Source organism: Sorex araneus, chromosome 2 (genome assembly GCF_027595985.1).
Source record: "Sorex araneus isolate mSorAra2 chromosome 2, mSorAra2.pri, whole genome shotgun sequence".
NCBI lineage: Eukaryota > Metazoa > Chordata > Mammalia > Eulipotyphla > Soricidae > Sorex > Sorex araneus.
Genome location: NC_073303.1, coordinates 33,738,529 through 33,755,256, shown reverse-complemented (window position 1 = coordinate 33,755,256; position 16,728 = coordinate 33,738,529). Strand labels below are relative to the sequence as shown.

Here is a 16,728-nt window from a genome sequence, read left to right as displayed (position 1 = left end):
TCTACCGGCCCAGATGTTCACTCCTGACTAACTCCTCCCCTCCAGCCCTTGTCCCCTTTCTAAGATCAGGATGTTTTCCAGACTGCTGCTCGCGCTGCTCATTCAAGCCCAGACCACCAAGGAGATCTCATTTATTGCCACAGATGCACAAAATAAATAACCCAACATTGCAAAATGTGTTAAATACGGGCCCATTTATACATATAGGGAAAGCTGTAAAGCTACAAACAAGGATGAATTGGGGTTTCTGAACTGTTCCCAGCCTAAGAAATAGAGGTAGCACCATTGGTTTTTATTGTGTGTGCAGCAGGGAGTCTTCGGTGGGAAAAGGTTTGGGCTTGTTATCTGACTCGGTGGCAGGGGGGTGTCTGCTTTGGATGTGTGAAGCCCTGGGTTTGATATCTGGTCATTCAAAGGGTGGTTGGGGGAGTAGAAGTGATGGTGGGCTGTGACAGTACAAAGCGGTCATGGATAGAGAAGCACAGAGTAAGACTGGCTGTCTGCCCACTCAAAGATACCGTTTCCTATTGGATCTTTAAGAGCTAGAGTTAACCTCGTTACTCTAGGAGGCTCTTGTTACTCTTGAGGAATAGGGCAGGGAGCCAATTCTTCAAGCTGAGAAAGCGCTTGACCTTTGAGACCAGGATAGAGGGGTAGTGAGGCAGGGCCTGCGCTCTCATCAGGCATAAATCTCTTCGAGAGATCTTGGGCATAGTTGCAAAGAAGCATCTCAAGAGGGAGCGGGCAAGGATGGACTTAGCTTTGGGTATGGCTACAGGAATGGATGTCAGCTGAGGTCTTATCCTTGAGGTGAAAGATATGGGGGGATTTTCTCCTGCAGTGGACGTGTGGACAGAGTCCCTGGAATTGCGGGCTTTCTGTTCGTAAAAGGAAACAGCCTGGATGCAGGCCAAACTAGAAGAGGCGGGGTGGGTGTGAACTGGGGATCTCAGCCTTCTGCCGGCACGATCCGGAGCGGCGCCCGGGGGTCGCGAGTGCAGAGCAGTGGGAAGATTTGCTCCCCGAGAGGCCCCGGGGCCTGGAAGGCAAAGAGCAGGTCAAGGGAGCGGCCATCGTAGAAAGCCACCCGGCCCCGCTCCCAGTCCAAGTCCACACGAATGCGCTGTGGGGGGGGCCCAGCGCCCGCCAACAGGGTGGGCTCCGGTGCGGTCAGCGCCCACAGGCGGCCGCCCCGGCCCTCCACTGCCCACACGGCCCCAGCAGGACACAAGCCCACGCGGCCTTTCCGTCGCACGGACTCGCCAGCTGCTCCCACGGCGTAGTGGCTCTCGCTGTCGTCCTCTTCCTCCCCAGAAGAGTCTCTACAGGAGGTGGTGTCCATTACAGTCTCCACCTCCCAACAGTGCCGGCCCGCCCGGAAACCCTGTGCGCCCAGCACGGCTGGCAGCTGATCAAAGCGTGCAGGGCCGTCGGGCGGAGCAGGTGTCCCGGGCGGTGCAAGTCGAACGCTGCGGCGATCGGGAGAGATGAGCAGACGGCGGTGTGCAGTGCCGGGGTCCAGGGTCAGGTCAGCTGGAGAAGGAAAGGGCCCCGTGAGACAAGCCGGGGACTAAGAAAAGTCCAGGCGAGGGCACAGAAGGGTGCAACGGCAGCCCCTCAAATGGGCACGGTTAGAACCGAGGAGGGTGAAGGCTTACGAAGGGCAGGTCTGGGCAAGACCCTACCTGCACAATGAGACACCCACCACTTAACTTGGACAAGGACCCTGCTGGCTCAGAACCCAGGGCACAGGGCAGAAATGAAAGATCAGGCCGCTGGTTTGTGAAGCCGCTCTGACCCTAGGAGGAGGGAGGACAGGATCCCTCAATCTGGGGCAGTATCTGGGGTGCGGCTATGAAGCTGGGCCAGCAGGAGGGGGAGGATCACCTAAAGAGAAAAACTGATACCAGATACTGGAACCCCAAGGGAAAAAAGGTATTAAGGGAGGGGCTTAGGCATCCTGAGAAACCAGCCTTCTTAGCCACAGGACAAGGGGAGGGGACAGGTCCTTGTTCTATAGGGAGGGTGTTGTATAGGGAAGGTATGGCAGAGAAACAGCATGCTGGTGATATCCAAAGGGACACAAAATCATTAGCCTCATGTGTCTGCGATGACTTAAGGAAAGATGCTTGTATCCGGCATGCTAAAAGCAATCTGGGTTGGTTGGGTGACGGATAACGTGGGTGCAGCACTTTCTCTAGATACTCTGTTTTTCCATAAGTCAAAAAATCAGTAACAACAAGTCTCACAATGGAGACATTACTGGTGCCCGCTTGAGCAAATCAATGAACAATGGGACAATAGTGCTATAGTGTGACTTTGTTTTTGGTTTGTTTTAGAGGCACATCTGACAGTGCTCTGGAGTTGTTTCTGGTGGTGATCCAGGGACCGTGCAGTGATGGATGGAACTTGGGCCTTCTGCATGCAGAGCATGCACTCCAGCCTTTAAGCTATTTCTCCAGCCCTTTATCTAGCCATTCTAAAAAGGGGCTGAAGGCAACTTTGAGTGTGACAGGCAAAGGCACTCCCTAGAAGACGCAGAGAAGGTTCAGAGACCCAGGACAGGGCTATGCAGGAGTCCTGGAAGTCTTCAGAAGAGAAGGTATGAGAATGGGTGGAAGCAGAGACTTTTTTTCTTTCTTTCTGGGTCATACCTGGCGATGCACAGGGGTTACTCCTGGCGGTGCTCGGGGGGCCATTTGGGATGCCGGGAATCGAACCTGGGTCAGTCGCATGCAAGGCAAACGCCCTACCCGCTGGGCTATCGTTCCAGCCCCGGAAGCAGAGACTCTTTAGGAGGGGGCAGACCTCCACAGATGTATTGTGATGAGAGGAAAGGATTGATATGTAAGGAGTGGAGGATAAAACATTGTGATGAACTGAAACAACCCAAAAGCTGTTGAAGATTCACAGCACCTCACAACGTGACCTTATTTGGAAACAGAATCTTCACAGAAGTAATCCAAGTTAAAATGAGATCATTATAATTATATCTAGTTTTCTCTATGACGTATCATGAAAGGGGGAAGCTTGGACCCAAAGATAAGTGTATGTAGAGGGAAGATAATGAAAGACACAGGGAGAAAGCTCTCTGCAGGCCACCAAGTGCCAGAGTCGGGGAGCAGATTCTCCCTCACAGCCCACAGAAGGACCCAACATCACTGGACACTTGGTCTTGGATTTCCACCTCCAGAACTGTGACATGATAAAATTTCAGTTTGTGATGCTCTGTTATTTTCTAGGAAAGTAATGCCAATATAAAAAGGACTTGATCAAAATGTTGTGATATATATATATATATATATATATATATATATATATATATACACACACACACACAGTGGCAATATGCAGCTTTAAGAAAGACTTTCCGTCGGAAGGAAAGGGGCAGGCACAGAATGATCTCTCTCATATGTGCGACTTAAAGAGCCACAGTGAGGTAACAACCGTGGTCCAAAGACAACAAAATGGAAGAACTGATTCACAGAATTGAGTTGAGGGGGTTGGGGGGACTAAGAGAAATGGGGGCTGGGGTCCTTGGGGGAGAGTACACTTGGTGATGGGTGTGGTTTGGAATTATGTGCAGGAGAAACCATTATTAATAGTAATGTTAAAAAGTGTTTTTTTTTTTTAAAGGACTTGATCATTTTGCCCTCATCTTGGGAACAAAAAGGGAACAAAACATTCTCATGATCTCCCTCGCGCCCTCCCTCTTGCCCTTCTTACCAGTGAGTCTATGAAGCATGTTTTTAACTACTGGGTAATCTTCAGGCAGATCATCTTCTGAGTGAGATGGCTTGGGTGTTGGAGTATCAAATCTGGACAGATGAGAGAAAGAATTGTAAAACTGGTAACACCCTCTGTCAGCTAAGGTTTCCACTCTCACCCGCTAGCAGGAAGAGATGATCCCACAACTAGAAACCTGTCTATAGTGAAGATGGAGTGGGTTTAGGGAGAAGGTGAGGAAGTAAGTGATAGAAGATAGAAGGAAGTAAAAGGCGCCTCTTACCTTCTCCATGTGTTTCTGGTATCCTGGGGAAGGCAGAAGAAAACATGAATATGAGTTTTGGGGTTCAACCTGTGAGCTCACTCCCTTCCCTTTCCTCCAATGAGCTAGGCTGAGTTGATGAGATTCCTCCCCACCCATACCTTAATCCTGTGTTTCTAATCCTTTATCTCCTTTATCCTCTACTTCCTTTACTCTTTCCTGCTTCCTTATTTTTTTCTTTTCTCTCTCTCTCTTTTTTTTTTGTCTGGGACTAGACCGGTAACACATCGGGTAGGGGGTTTGCCTTGCACGAGGCCAACCCGGGTTCAATTCCTCCGTCCCTCTCGGAGAGCCGGGTAAGCTACCAAGAGTATCCCGCCTGCACAGCAGAGCCTGGCAAGCTCCCTGTGGCGTATTCGATATGCCAAAAACAGTAACAAGTCGTCTCACAATGGAGAAATTACTGGTGCCTGCTTGAGCAAATCAATGAACAACGGGCTGACCACGCTACAGTGCTACAGTTCTGGAATCATATCCAGTGGTATTCAGTGGTATTCCTGGCTCTGTGCTCAGGAGTTACCCCTAGCGGTTACTCAACCAGGGTTGCTGCCACTGCAGTTATGCAAGGCAAGTGTCTTACCTCCTGTAAGCTCTCTTGCCCTCTCTCTGCCTCCGTTTAAAACTTCATTACCACATCTCTTTCCCTCTTAATTTTACCTCCTGTTTTCCCCTTCCCCATTCATTTCCCAAGGACTTGGTTTCCCTTTCTCACCTCATAGGCACTCCCCGCAAGTTTTTTGTTTTGCCCTCAATCTCCTCACCTTCCTCTGTTGCTCTCAAACTCCATTCTCTGCTTTTCACTAGCTTTATCCACCCAACACGGTGTTTATCCAGTAACTCTTCCCCCATCACACACACCAAACACAGGCCTAAAGCCCTCGGGCTAAGAGTTGGTATATAAAAACCTTAGAGTAAAGCTGCTTCCCCTCTTTGCCATAAAAGCCTCATCATCAATAAAAGCCGAGTCGCTTTTATTGGGCCCTTGGCTTTGTGTGTCTCTACCCAGACCAAGAAAGAAGCTGGACATGATGCGACTCCAGGCCCAGTGGATGGCCAGGTACCACGGGAGCCGGGAGAGGGCGCTGGATGCCACCCTCCTGCATCCCCCTTTAAATACCAAGGTTCCCCCTTGCCCCTTGACTGTCCGGGGCGAAGCAGGCCAGTAAGGCGGTGAAGGAAGAGAGAAAAGGCAATCGGCCTAATTATGCTAATTAGCCTAATTAGGTCTGCCTCGACTTCAAAGGGTGTAAGCAAGACCCTGGACCGGCTAGTCTGCTGGGGAGAAGCCAGTCAGGAACCCCAGACGCCTGAGGATATTGCAAAGTATGGGGGTAGGTTGGTGGTCAAGGCATCGGGGCTCACGGGGGCGCGGGGTGGTGGGGGGAATGAATGATAAGGCGGCCGGGGTGGGGCGAGGAGCCCGAGGCCGGGCTGTTTCCCGGGGCCTCGCCCCCATCTGTCACCGCCCCTACCTGGAGCCTTGGGAGGAGCCGAGGGAAACAATAACAAACAACACCCAGCTCGCTCGGGCCAGAGCCCCGGAAGCTGGCACGGGCGGCCGCGCGCCGTTCGGATCTGCTTCCCCGCCTCCCTGCTCCAGGCAGCCTCCTTCCTCGCCGCCGGCCCGGGCCAACTACTCCTGCTCTCCCGCGCCCGAGCCTCTGCCCCGGCCTCCCCCACCGGCCTCCCCGAGCCCTCGCCGGCCCCCGGCTCCCGGCTCTGCTCCCCCGCGGCGCAGCCTGGAGCCCCCCTGCCCCCGTCCTGTCTGCGGCTCCTCTCCTAGCCGCGGGCATCCGTCCAGCCCCTCCACCGTGGACAGTGTCAACTCGCCCCCGATCTTAGTGGCTGGCCCCTCTCGCTTCTCCTGGGGTGGGGGTGGGGGGACAGCGGAGGTCCCCGCCCCCTCGTCCTGCGCCTTCGTCTTCCCAGTTCCCGTCCCGATCCAAACTTCCACAAAGGTTCCGCTGGACGGGAGCTCTTCCAGCCTCCCCCACCCCCCCACTGCCCCCGCCGGCCCGGGTCCCGCGCACACGCGCCTTACCTCGCCCTGGGGGTCCAGACAGCCCATGGTGGGGATGCGGCCCCCTCGGCGCCGCCCGCTGCGGGCGCCCGGCGCCGCCAGCTTCTCCCGCAGCCCGCGGCTGATGCGCACCTCCACCGCCAGCCGCACGTTGGACCTCAGGCTGCGGCGGGGACACGGCTGCCCGCAGCAGGGGCAGGCGGGGGGCGTCTCGTCCGCGCCGGCCGCCGGCGGGGCCCCCCAGCGGCGGGCCAGGCACGCGCGGCAGAAGCTGTGCTCGCACGCCAGGAGCACGGGGTCCTCGAAGGGGCCCCCGCACAGCGGGCACGTCGCCAGCTGCTCCAGACGCTCCACCAGCCCCGGCCCCAGTCCGGGCGCCTCCATGGGCGCCGCCGCGCCCGCCGGGGCCGCCGAGTCGGAGCCCCGCGCCGGCCCTCCCGCATCCACTCCCCGCCGCCGCGCCGCGCGCCTCCCGGGGCCGCCGCTCCGGCCAGTCTCGGCTGCGCCGACCTCCCCACCACGTCAGGCTTTATAGGGAGGGAGGAGGCCCCCGCGGGAGGTAAACATCAGGCCTTGCGTAATCCCCCATCTGGTTCTCCCGCTTCTCCGGGAAGGTTTGGGGGAGGAGGGTGGGAGGACGGGACACCCAGGTCCTCGCGGGGCGGAGGAGGCACCAGGGGGCGCCTTGGGGGGCACGGCAGTATTGGGGTGTGGGGGGGGGGGTCCGGCGGCCCGCTGTCACCCCCCCACCCACCCACCCACCCAAAGTCAGCATCTCCTCTCCTCTCCCTCCAGGCCTGTGGCGTGCGGGTGGGCAGGGTGCCCGGGCTCGTTTTTGGCATTGTGTGCCCACATCGCCGAGGTGTGAGTCACTCCAGGTGTCTGGCACACCTACATCTGGGGGCAGGAGGCCGGAAGCGCGGATCCTGATTTGCGTGGCTTTGGCAGGCCTCCGAGTATTGTGTTGCTGCGGCTGTCTTCGCAGGAGCCTCTCTCTGTCCTCCTGGCTTCCCTATTAAGGACACGCTGGGTGAAGGAGAGGGGAGGAGGCACCCACGCGGCTGCGCTCTCAGCTCTGCCTCTGGCTGACTCCCAGGGTTTCTCTTCCAGTGTCTCACCTTCCAACACCACCCCCCCTCCCACCCCCAGCCCCCAATAGGTTCCCCGCCTTCTGGGCCTTAGCCTTTTCCCTTTTTTAGCAGAACTTGAACCCAGGGCCTTACATCTACAAGGCAAGTGCTCTACCCCTAAACTACATCCCTCTCCCCTTCTTGTATGTTTTCATTTCCATGTTTCTCTTTCTCTCCTTTGAAATGAACCCACGGATTTTCTTTTTAATTGTCCTGGTAAACTGAGACCCAGAAAGAGAGCCTTGCTGAGGCCAGACAGCCAGGGAATGGTGAGAAATGGAGACATACTCAGATCTTCTGGCTTATGTCCTTGCTGTAACTCCACCAGATCCTTTTTGTTTTTTCACCCTGAACCTTTTTCAAATTGCAGATTTCAGTACATCAGATTTTAGTTTCTGAAAATCAGGAACTGTTTTCTGATTTTGTGGGGACGGGTGGGTAGGGGGTGGGGTGGAGAGGGCTCACACCCAGTGGTGGAAAGGCTTACTTCTGGTTCTGCTTCAGGGATCACCCCTGATGAGGTTTGGGGGACCATATGTGGTGCAGGGGATTGAACTTGGGTCTGCTTTGTGCAAGGCAAGTAAGTGCCTTACCTGCCCTTAACGCTCTGGCCCCTGCTTTCTGATTTTTCCTTCTTTTTCCTCACCTACACCTTTGTTTGGTTTTCTTCCTCTTCTTGCTTCCTCTCCTCACTTTTTCCTTGTTCCTTCCCATTCCTAGATCCTTCAGCTCTCCAGCTTCTATCTGGAAACTCCTGCAGTTGTAAATAAGCACATATCCATATGGCTACAGCTATGATCATATGCGCTGCTGTACAAACATGAATATGGTATGAAGCTTAATGTCCTAATGCCCCACAGGGTACAAACTTACAGATATATTCATACATATATTCACTCATTATAGCTGTGCCCTAATTGTCTCATACACACTGAATACCACTGAGATACCATTTAGAGATAAAGGGACATACTCAAAGAAAATATGTAAAGAGACACTCTGTTATTAGTTTTATTGTCAATAAGAACAACAAAACAACCGCAAGTCTCTATGGACAAGTAGTACTTTATTAAGCACCCCCTCCAGGCATTCATTGCCCCCATACTTATCAAGGAGACACTCAAATATGATACCCTGATAAACCTGATACACAAATAAACACATACACATTAATCTTGGGGGGGGGACACTAAGCTCACTACTCATAAAATGCACTACTTACTCAAAATATGTTGTGCGTGGCATACGTGACTCAAACCAGAAAAAGGGTTCCCCAGACTTACGTTAAATGAGGGTAAGACAGATGGCAGCCCCCAAGAAAGGAGGCTAGTGTTTCCTTCTACCCACCCTGATTCCCCAGGGAAGTACCTGCGGAATTTTAAGCCTGATGAAAATCTGCTATGAGCACCTGCTCAGTGTAGAACTTATGTCTCACCAGCCCCACGAGTCGATCATCAAACCACACCTGAGTCACACCCAATCTGCTTGGCATGAGAAATGGTCGCTGTCACCTGATTTCTCAGGGGCTGTGGAATGCAGGCTGAAATGAAGAATTGTTCTTTGCAGGAAAGTTCATCCCAAGTCCTATCAGGCTTTTCCAGGTCCATACTCTTCCCTCACAGAAAGGAATTTCAGGAGGCAAATGAAGTAAAATAAGATGATTTGAGAAATGAGAGGGGAAAAGGGGATGCAAGCATAAGAGAGAACATGGGTTTCTTCACAATGGAAAAGCCCAAATATACATTCCAAGTAGATCTGCAGTGACTTCCCAAGGTGGGAAATACACACCACAAAGAAAAAATGGGGAAATGTGTTGCCTGCATCTTTCCCTTTGCAAAATTAGCTTATATACAAGTTTCCAGCTTCCCCTCTAAGTCTGTTGTTAGGATGATTGCTTAGGTAGTGAGCTTGTTTGAAGTCCTTCTTTTACTATTCTTAGTGTGGCCACTGTTCCAGAGTGGAACCTTTCCTCCCAGGAGCTTCAGCTGTCTTTTGGCCTTGGATTCAGCATCTTAAGGGTTTTTTCAGAGTCTCCTCAGATGGGTCCTATGTCTCAAAAGCTTTCATACCTTTGGTTAGTTTAAGTTCCAGACAGTGTTTTTCTCAATATATATTATCAGGGCCCCCTATTTTTCTGCCTACAACAGATCTATTTAAACTTCCTGAACTACAGAACTTATAGTAGATAGAATAATGGTACCCAAAGATAAAAATTGTATGTTGTTTCACACTTAAGTTTGTGATAATTCGTTACAATAGCAAATAGGAAATGGATGCACTCAAGTACCCTTTCTCTTTGTCTCTGTTCTTCTGGAACAGTCTGCATTTCTCTAATTTTCTGTTGTTGATTTGAGGCCAACCTAGTGGTGTTCATGGGTTGCTTTTGGAGGTGCTTGCAAAATCTTGTGTACTTGCCCTTTGAACTATTTGCCTGCCCCCAGCCCTCTCCTTTCTCCCATTCTCTGCTTTTGCCCCTCTCAAATCTAGAAGACTAGATTTCTCTGGTCTTCTTGTCCTTGTTCATCCCTTTGTCACTTTTCCTTTGGACCACCTTTTTAGCCCCAACTCCATCCCAGAGCCCCCCAAACACTGAATTCGTTTTGGATTTGCCTGTAATATTGGGGATGTCCCCCTAAGTCTGTCTTCAGGTATCTGTTTGTTTGGGGGTCAAACCCAGTGGTATTTAGGGCCCTCTCCTGGTGTTTCTGGGGGGAATATGAGGTACTGGGATTTGAAGCCAAGGTAGCGGCCACAGCACCATGTTAGGCAAGTGCACTAAACTTTGTACTGTCTCTCTGGTCTTCTTCTATTGTCATCCATTCACATTCCTTATTATGGTTGTCTAGGACATGTAGACTTTGATTATGCATTAGCCTGAGAAACACTTCATATCTACTAAACATAATCTCTGAGAATGAACCCCAGGCATCAAGAGTTTTAAATGCTTCCTGAGTGAGTACAGAGGTTAGACCAAGGGAGAACTCATTTTTTTTTAATTTTTTAAAATTTTATTGAATCACCGTAAGATAGTTACAAGCTTTCATATTTGGGTTACAATCTCACAATGATCAAACACCCATCCCTCCACCAGTGCACATTCCCCACCACCAATATCCCGGGTATATCTCGCCTTTCCCACCCTCCCCCTGCCTCTATGGCAGACAATATTCTCCATACTCTCTACTTTTGGGCATTATGGCTTGCAACACAGACACTGAGAGGTCATCGTGTTTGGTCCATTATCTACTTTCGGCATGCATCTCCCATCCCAACTGGTTCCTCCAGTCATCATTTTCTTAGTGATCCCTTCTCTATTCCATCTGCCTTCTCCCCTCCGCTCATGAAGCAGTCAAGAACTCATTGTCTTACATATTGAGTTATGCAGCTGGACTTTCCCCTTCCCATTTTAATGCTTCAAATCTAGCCATAGTGTCTCCTGTTCCATTCCTTGAGAATGCTTAGACTGATCTCACTGCTGGGCCTTCCTTTTCCTCTTCTTGGGCCCCCCTTCCTCCAAAATATTACATGGCTTTCTCCTTCTCATTCAGGTCTCAAGAAAAGGGAAACCAATAAGAAAGGAATTCTTTTTGCATGCGTCGGGGAAATCACACCTCACACCCAGCAGTGCTTTGGGCGGCCTAATCCCAGCTTTAAATCAGGGTCTGGGGACTACCCTGGCCTCCAACACACAAAGCATGGGCTCCAGCAAAAAAACCTGTCTCTTCAGTCCCAAATATTTATTTACTGTGGGCTTTGAGGCCGCACTGCAAGGTGGTGGGTGCTTAGGGATTTTATCTCAAGTATCCTCAAAGGTATACACTATCTTTTTACCTTGATTTGTGGCATTTATCAATACCACAGTTATTTATCCTATAGAGGCAGTTTTATAGGAAGAGGAACCTATTCTGTGTGTCATTGCTGCTTTCCTTGAATCTGGACTAATGCCTGGTATACAGGAGAGCCTAATAAATATATATCCCCAGTTATTAAATTGCCCATCACCAAATGAGCAAGGTAAAAGGGACTTTGCCTCACTTAGATCTTCTTTTGGAGGATTTGGGGGTTTGGGTAACACCTAATGGTGCTCAGGGTGACTCTTAGCTCTGTGCTATGGGTCCAAAGGAGAGCCATGTAGTACCAGGGATTGAATTGGGATTGGCCGTATAAGGTAAGCATTTTAACCCCTGTACTGTCTCTCTGGGGGCTGAAGCGATGGCGCAGCAGGTAGGGCATTTGCCTTGCACGCGGCCGACCGGGTTCAATTCCTCCTCCCCTCGGGAGAGCCCAGCAAGCTACCAAGAGTATCTTGCCCACACGACAGAGCCTGGCAAGCTACCCGAGGCATATTGGATATGCCAAAAACAGTAACATCAAGTCTCACGATGGAGACATTACTGATGCCCGCTCGAGCAAATCAATGAGCAACGGGATGACAGTGACAGTGACTGTCTCTCTAGCCCTGCTTAGATTAGATCTTTTTAAATGCCAAAGACATTATTTTTGTGTTGTTGTTGTTGTTGTTCATTTGTTTATTTGAGGGTCAATGCCCAGCAGTGCTCAGCACTTACTCCTAGCTCTGCACTCAGGGATTACTCCTGGTAGTACTCAGGGATTATTCCTGGTAGTGCTCAGGAGACCACATATGGTGCCAGAGCTTAAACCTGGGTCCAAGCACCTTCCCCACAGTACTGTCTTTCTCGCATATCCAAAGAAAGACATTTTTGTCCTCAGTTCCACACTAACAGATGGCAGACACAGAGCTGAGGGACGTTCATGTGACACAAGGCGTGGCGTTCAGTCTGGCTCAGAAGTCTCCTGTTCTAGTGGTCACTTGCCTTCCTAACCAGATGATGAGAATTCCTGCTCATTCTGCTTCAGTTCATCTTCCTACTGCACCAACCAAGAGTTCACAATTAATTACTGTAGGACATGTGGGACATGGAAAAGATCCTTGGAGACAGAATAATTAGAGTTTGACTTCTCAAGACTCTTCCCCCTTCTTTACCAGAGTCCTTAATAACTCTACACTTGATCCTCTAATTCATCTTTCTAGCTGCAAAAAGGTCAGTGGGTGGGGGTAATTTTTGCTGTTGGCTTGACTTGCTCCAGTTGATCATGCCTAGATTCTGCTTTTTTGTTAGCACCTCATTTTCTTAATTTAGATACCTCCACATAAATATCTACAATATTTTCAAACTCCTTCCAAAATGTCTACTTGTGATGTTATGAAATATTGCAGTTCAGTACCCATGCTAGGCATTCATGGTACTGAATGGTGATGGTGATGGTCTTAGCCCCTCCCTTCTTTGCCTTCTCTTTTTTACTCTTATGTCATTTATTTTTATCTTATACCTTCCCTGTATCATATCATTCTCCATATTTTTTAAAGAAACCAACCCTTTAGGGACTTCAAGGGAGAGAAATAGGTACTAAGGGTGTTTACTAGAGTGTATTTGGTTCCTGACATTCAAGAATGTAGTAAGGGAGGCAATATGTAGCAATCATCAACCAAAGTCTCTCTTAACTAATTTATAAGTGCACTGCGGGGAGGGGAGGTGTTTGCTCAGTATTATCTGAGAATGAATGGGTATGATTTTATGAAGACTTTCTGGAGGTAGTGATTTATAAGTGAAGGGAGGGCTTGCTTGAGTAGGAGAGAAATGAAAATGCCTGAACAAAGAATGTGAAGTACCTTTAGGGAGAAAACTAGAAGTGGGAAAGATGGCTGGTGGGAGATCACTCTGAAGAAGCCCACAATTATTTCTCAATGTCTGTTTTCTCTGCTCCTCTTCAAAAGTTTTCTTTCATCTTCATTTCTCCTATTTTAAAAACAGTTTTTACTCATTTGAAAATCCTGCTATTTAACTCATTTAAAAAATTCTGCTGTTTGGGGCCGGAGCAATAGCACAGCGGGTAGGGCATTTGCCTTGCACGCGGCCGACCCGGGTTCGATCCCTGGCATCCCATATGGTCCCCCAAGCACCGCCAGGAGTAATTCCTGAGTGCAAAGCCAGGAGTAACCCCTGAGTATCGCTGGGTGTGACCCAAAAAGCAAAAAAAAAAAAAATCTGCTGTTTATGTGTACTGATGTATCTGGAAGCTCTGTTAGAGTGGGCAGCTGCCTATGCAATCACCCCAAGAATTATGGCAAAATCAGTTGATGCAGAGAACAGCTTTAAGAAGGGTAAACTTATGGAAGAGATAGAGGATGAAGATTTAATAAGATCGACCAAACAAACGTGGTGCTCAGAGACTTGCGAGCCTGTAAGAATATTACCCTTGCAAGCAGCATGAGATGAGAGTCCAGTCATGAGGTCTCCGGAATCTTCCAAGCTCAAATAGCTGATTAGAGGCTGATCCAGGACTGAATGAAAACTACTATCTATAAACTCTGTACATTTTTACTTAAATATGACTTCACTTCTGAGACATTCTCTTTTTCTATTGCTCGTGGAAGTCCCCTTCCCTCCCCAATTAATTTTTTGGGGATTTGGAACCATAACCAGTGCACTCAGGCATACTCCTGGCTCTGTGCTCATGGATTATTGCAGTGGTGCTCAGGGGACCACATGCAGTACGAGGGATGTACTGTGTGGATGTGTGTGGATGAACTGTGTGGATGAACTGTGTGACCCAAAGTCCTTAAATAAATAAATAAACAAATAAATAAATAAATAAATAAAGTGGGTAATATAAGAGGAATTACCTGAAGGAGGTTAGCATTGCTTTTTAATAGATTGTTAGAAAAAATTCCTCTGTAGATGTGACTTTTTTAATCTTTAAAAATGGGAAAGCAAGGTCTTTATTCTTACTTGTATGAGCATACTTATGTAACACTGAAACCGAGTTATTTCTGCATATTGATAACTAGTGTTATCTAAGAAAGAAGAATCAAAACACATAAGGGAAGGTTCCCACACAGTGCTTATTAAGTTCTGAGGATTCTGTTAGGAATTTGATAGAATGTGTGCATATTGGTTTATTTTACTCTGTTGAATTTCAAGGACCATGAACCAAAGGTACTTTAAAGGTAGTAGTAGGACATATATGGAGGTGGGACCAAAAGTAAAAAAGGTGTTTTCCTAGTTCAGTTTAAAACAACAACCATTGATTACTTAGCCTTTTTAACTTTGAACAAGGCAAAGTAGTTCCAGAGTAAACTATAGAATATAAGAGGATATAAAGTTGTGTACATCATAACCCTTTTCTTAATGACATCACAGTCTTTTTTATGGTGATTATTTTTATTTTATTTTATTTTATTTTTTAAATTTTATTTTCATAAAGTTCATAATAATGGATTACGTTCAATATTTCAACACTAATCCAACCATCATTACACCTTTCCACTGCCATTATTTTTAATTTTCCCACTACCACTCAAGCCTGCTCAACAGGCAGATGCTAGATAATTTATTTTGTATTGCTTGTTATGAATAGCATGAGATGTTATGCAGCTGCTTTCAGTTCTAAAATTTAAAATAATTAGGGTCTGGAGAAATCTCTGCTGTGAGCTGCTCAGTTCTGAGATTCATTTGTGAGTCTCTGGATTATGGCCGGTAATGGCTTACAGGGCACCTGGACACCTGGAGGCAGTTTGTGGGCGTGCCCTGGATGTGACATTTGAACTGAGCCCCTGACTGATGAGAGGAGCCATCAGAGAAGAGAAGCAGTAGGAACAGCTAAGACAAATACCTGAAATTGAGGAAGATCTTGATTAAGATCATACACTATAAATGTGATGATAGTGATTTGATATGAGATTGGAACAATGAAAAGAACCAGACTATGAAGGACATTAGGGATTATTACAAGGACTTGGGTTTTGTTCTAAAAGCAGTGGAATGCCTCTGAAAGGCCGTGAGTGGGCACATTTTTGCATGTAGACACTGTGTCATTTCTTTCCATATCCAATTCTCATCCTCCTTCACATATTTATGTTCAAGATAAACATTCCATCTACTATCAGGGATACTAAGTCTTTCAAGCAAATTATTTATTAACCTGTATAGACAACTCTGGGAGAACCTGGCAAGCTTCCCATAGTGTATTCACATGCCCAAACCAGTAATAATAATGGGTCTCATTCCCCTGACCCTGAAAGAGCCTCCAATGCGGCACTATTAGAAAGGGCGAGTAAGCCTCTTTAGAGAGGCTTCTAAAGTCCCATGGCTAGGATGAATGGAGACATTACTGAGACTGCTTGAGAAAATCGACAATCAACGGTATGATGATGATGATGATGATGATGATAGACACCTCTAATGAATATACTAAATGCTGTTAGTTTCTATTTTCCTTATCTATTAGAGAGTGAAATTAATCATAAGTTTATAGACTAATATAATTGAAAGGAATATTAATACCATATAATCTAATCTTTATATTGTAAATACAAACATTAATGGCCAGAGTGGTGACCTAACCTTTCAAGATCCCATAAGACTCTCTGGTTTTCATCTCCCAGGAATATATATAAACAGCTTGTTTCGCTCTCTTAGGCATTTATTTCAATTCAAATGACATTTTAAAAACGGCCATTCACTGTATGTCCAGTGTTAGAGTGCTGTTTCACAAGGACTAGAAGGAGCAAATGATGAGGTACATAAATAGGGCATGGGAGGATAATGAGCACAATAGCCACTGTTGTCAGGCAGCAAAAAATTTAAGAGCAAGAGAGATACTAAATAATCACAATCTATACACATGGAGGAAAGTATAGGGATAAGAACTGCATCAGGTAGACCTTGGTGCAGGAAGCAGAAATTACACCATATATATATATTTGCTTTTTGCATCACACCCATCGATGCACAGTGGTCACTCCTGGCTCTGTACTCAGGAATTACCTCTGGTGGTGCTCAGGGGACCATATGGGATGCTGGGAATCGAACCCGGGTTGGCCTCGTGCAAGGCAAACGCCCTACCCCACTGTGCTATCGCTCCAGCCCCATTACTACAGATATTTTAAACATCAATACCATTTTAAACATAATAGAGGGACTAGATGACAAGAAAATCTTTGGAGGGCTAGGGCGATCGTACAGTGGGTAGTGTGTTTGCCTTGTAACGACTAACCTGTGTTCTATCCCTGGCATCACATATGGTCCCCCAGAACTGCCAGGAGTAATTCCTGAATGCAGAGCCAGGAGTAGCCCATGAGCATCACCAGGTGTGACCCAAAGAACAACAACAACAAAACATCAAGATTTCCTAACTGAGCTCTTGATCTTGTGGTTAATCATCAAAGGTTAGAAATGCTTCAGGTGCTTCTAGTGTAGTGGCCACTACTCACCTGTCCTCCCTGCACCCCGCATGGAATTTTCATGTTTATTGGAGCTTGATTACTGCCCTCTTTGCTAAAATGAAATGCCATCCATGTCACTTAAGCCTTTTAAATCTCTTTTGAATGTTGCAGGATTTAATTCATGTCTGGAATACTACTTGCAAAAATTCTAAGAAAGAGAATTTTTTTGTTTTTTTTCCTTGATTTTTACTTCCAAATCGAATAGAAGGGGAAGAAAGTCAAT

The 16,728-nt window shown here is 47.9% G+C and overlaps 1 protein-coding gene across 2 annotated transcripts; it reads right to left on the bottom strand.

Annotated features, from left to right (window-relative positions):
• Window positions 1-116: 116 nt before the first annotated feature.
• On the bottom strand, window positions 117-6,807 carry RNF39 (ring finger protein 39). 2 transcript variants are annotated; one of them, XM_004619612.2, is made up of 4 exons: window positions 6,090-6,807; window positions 4,010-4,032; window positions 3,727-3,818; window positions 117-1,533 (listed from the first exon to the last, which is right to left on the bottom strand). In XM_004619612.2, the coding sequence occupies exons 1-4, from the start codon at window positions 6,450-6,452 to the stop codon at window positions 950-952; spliced, it is 1,062 nt and encodes a 353-aa protein (XP_004619669.2). In that variant the 5' UTR covers window positions 6,453-6,807; the 3' UTR covers window positions 117-949. The 2 variants fall into 2 exon arrangements, with proteins under 2 accessions (XP_004619669.2, XP_054982899.1); XM_055126924.1 differs by lacking the exon at window positions 6,090-6,807 and adding an exon at window positions 5,521-5,978.
• Between the last annotated feature and the right edge of the window lie 9,921 nt (window positions 6,808-16,728).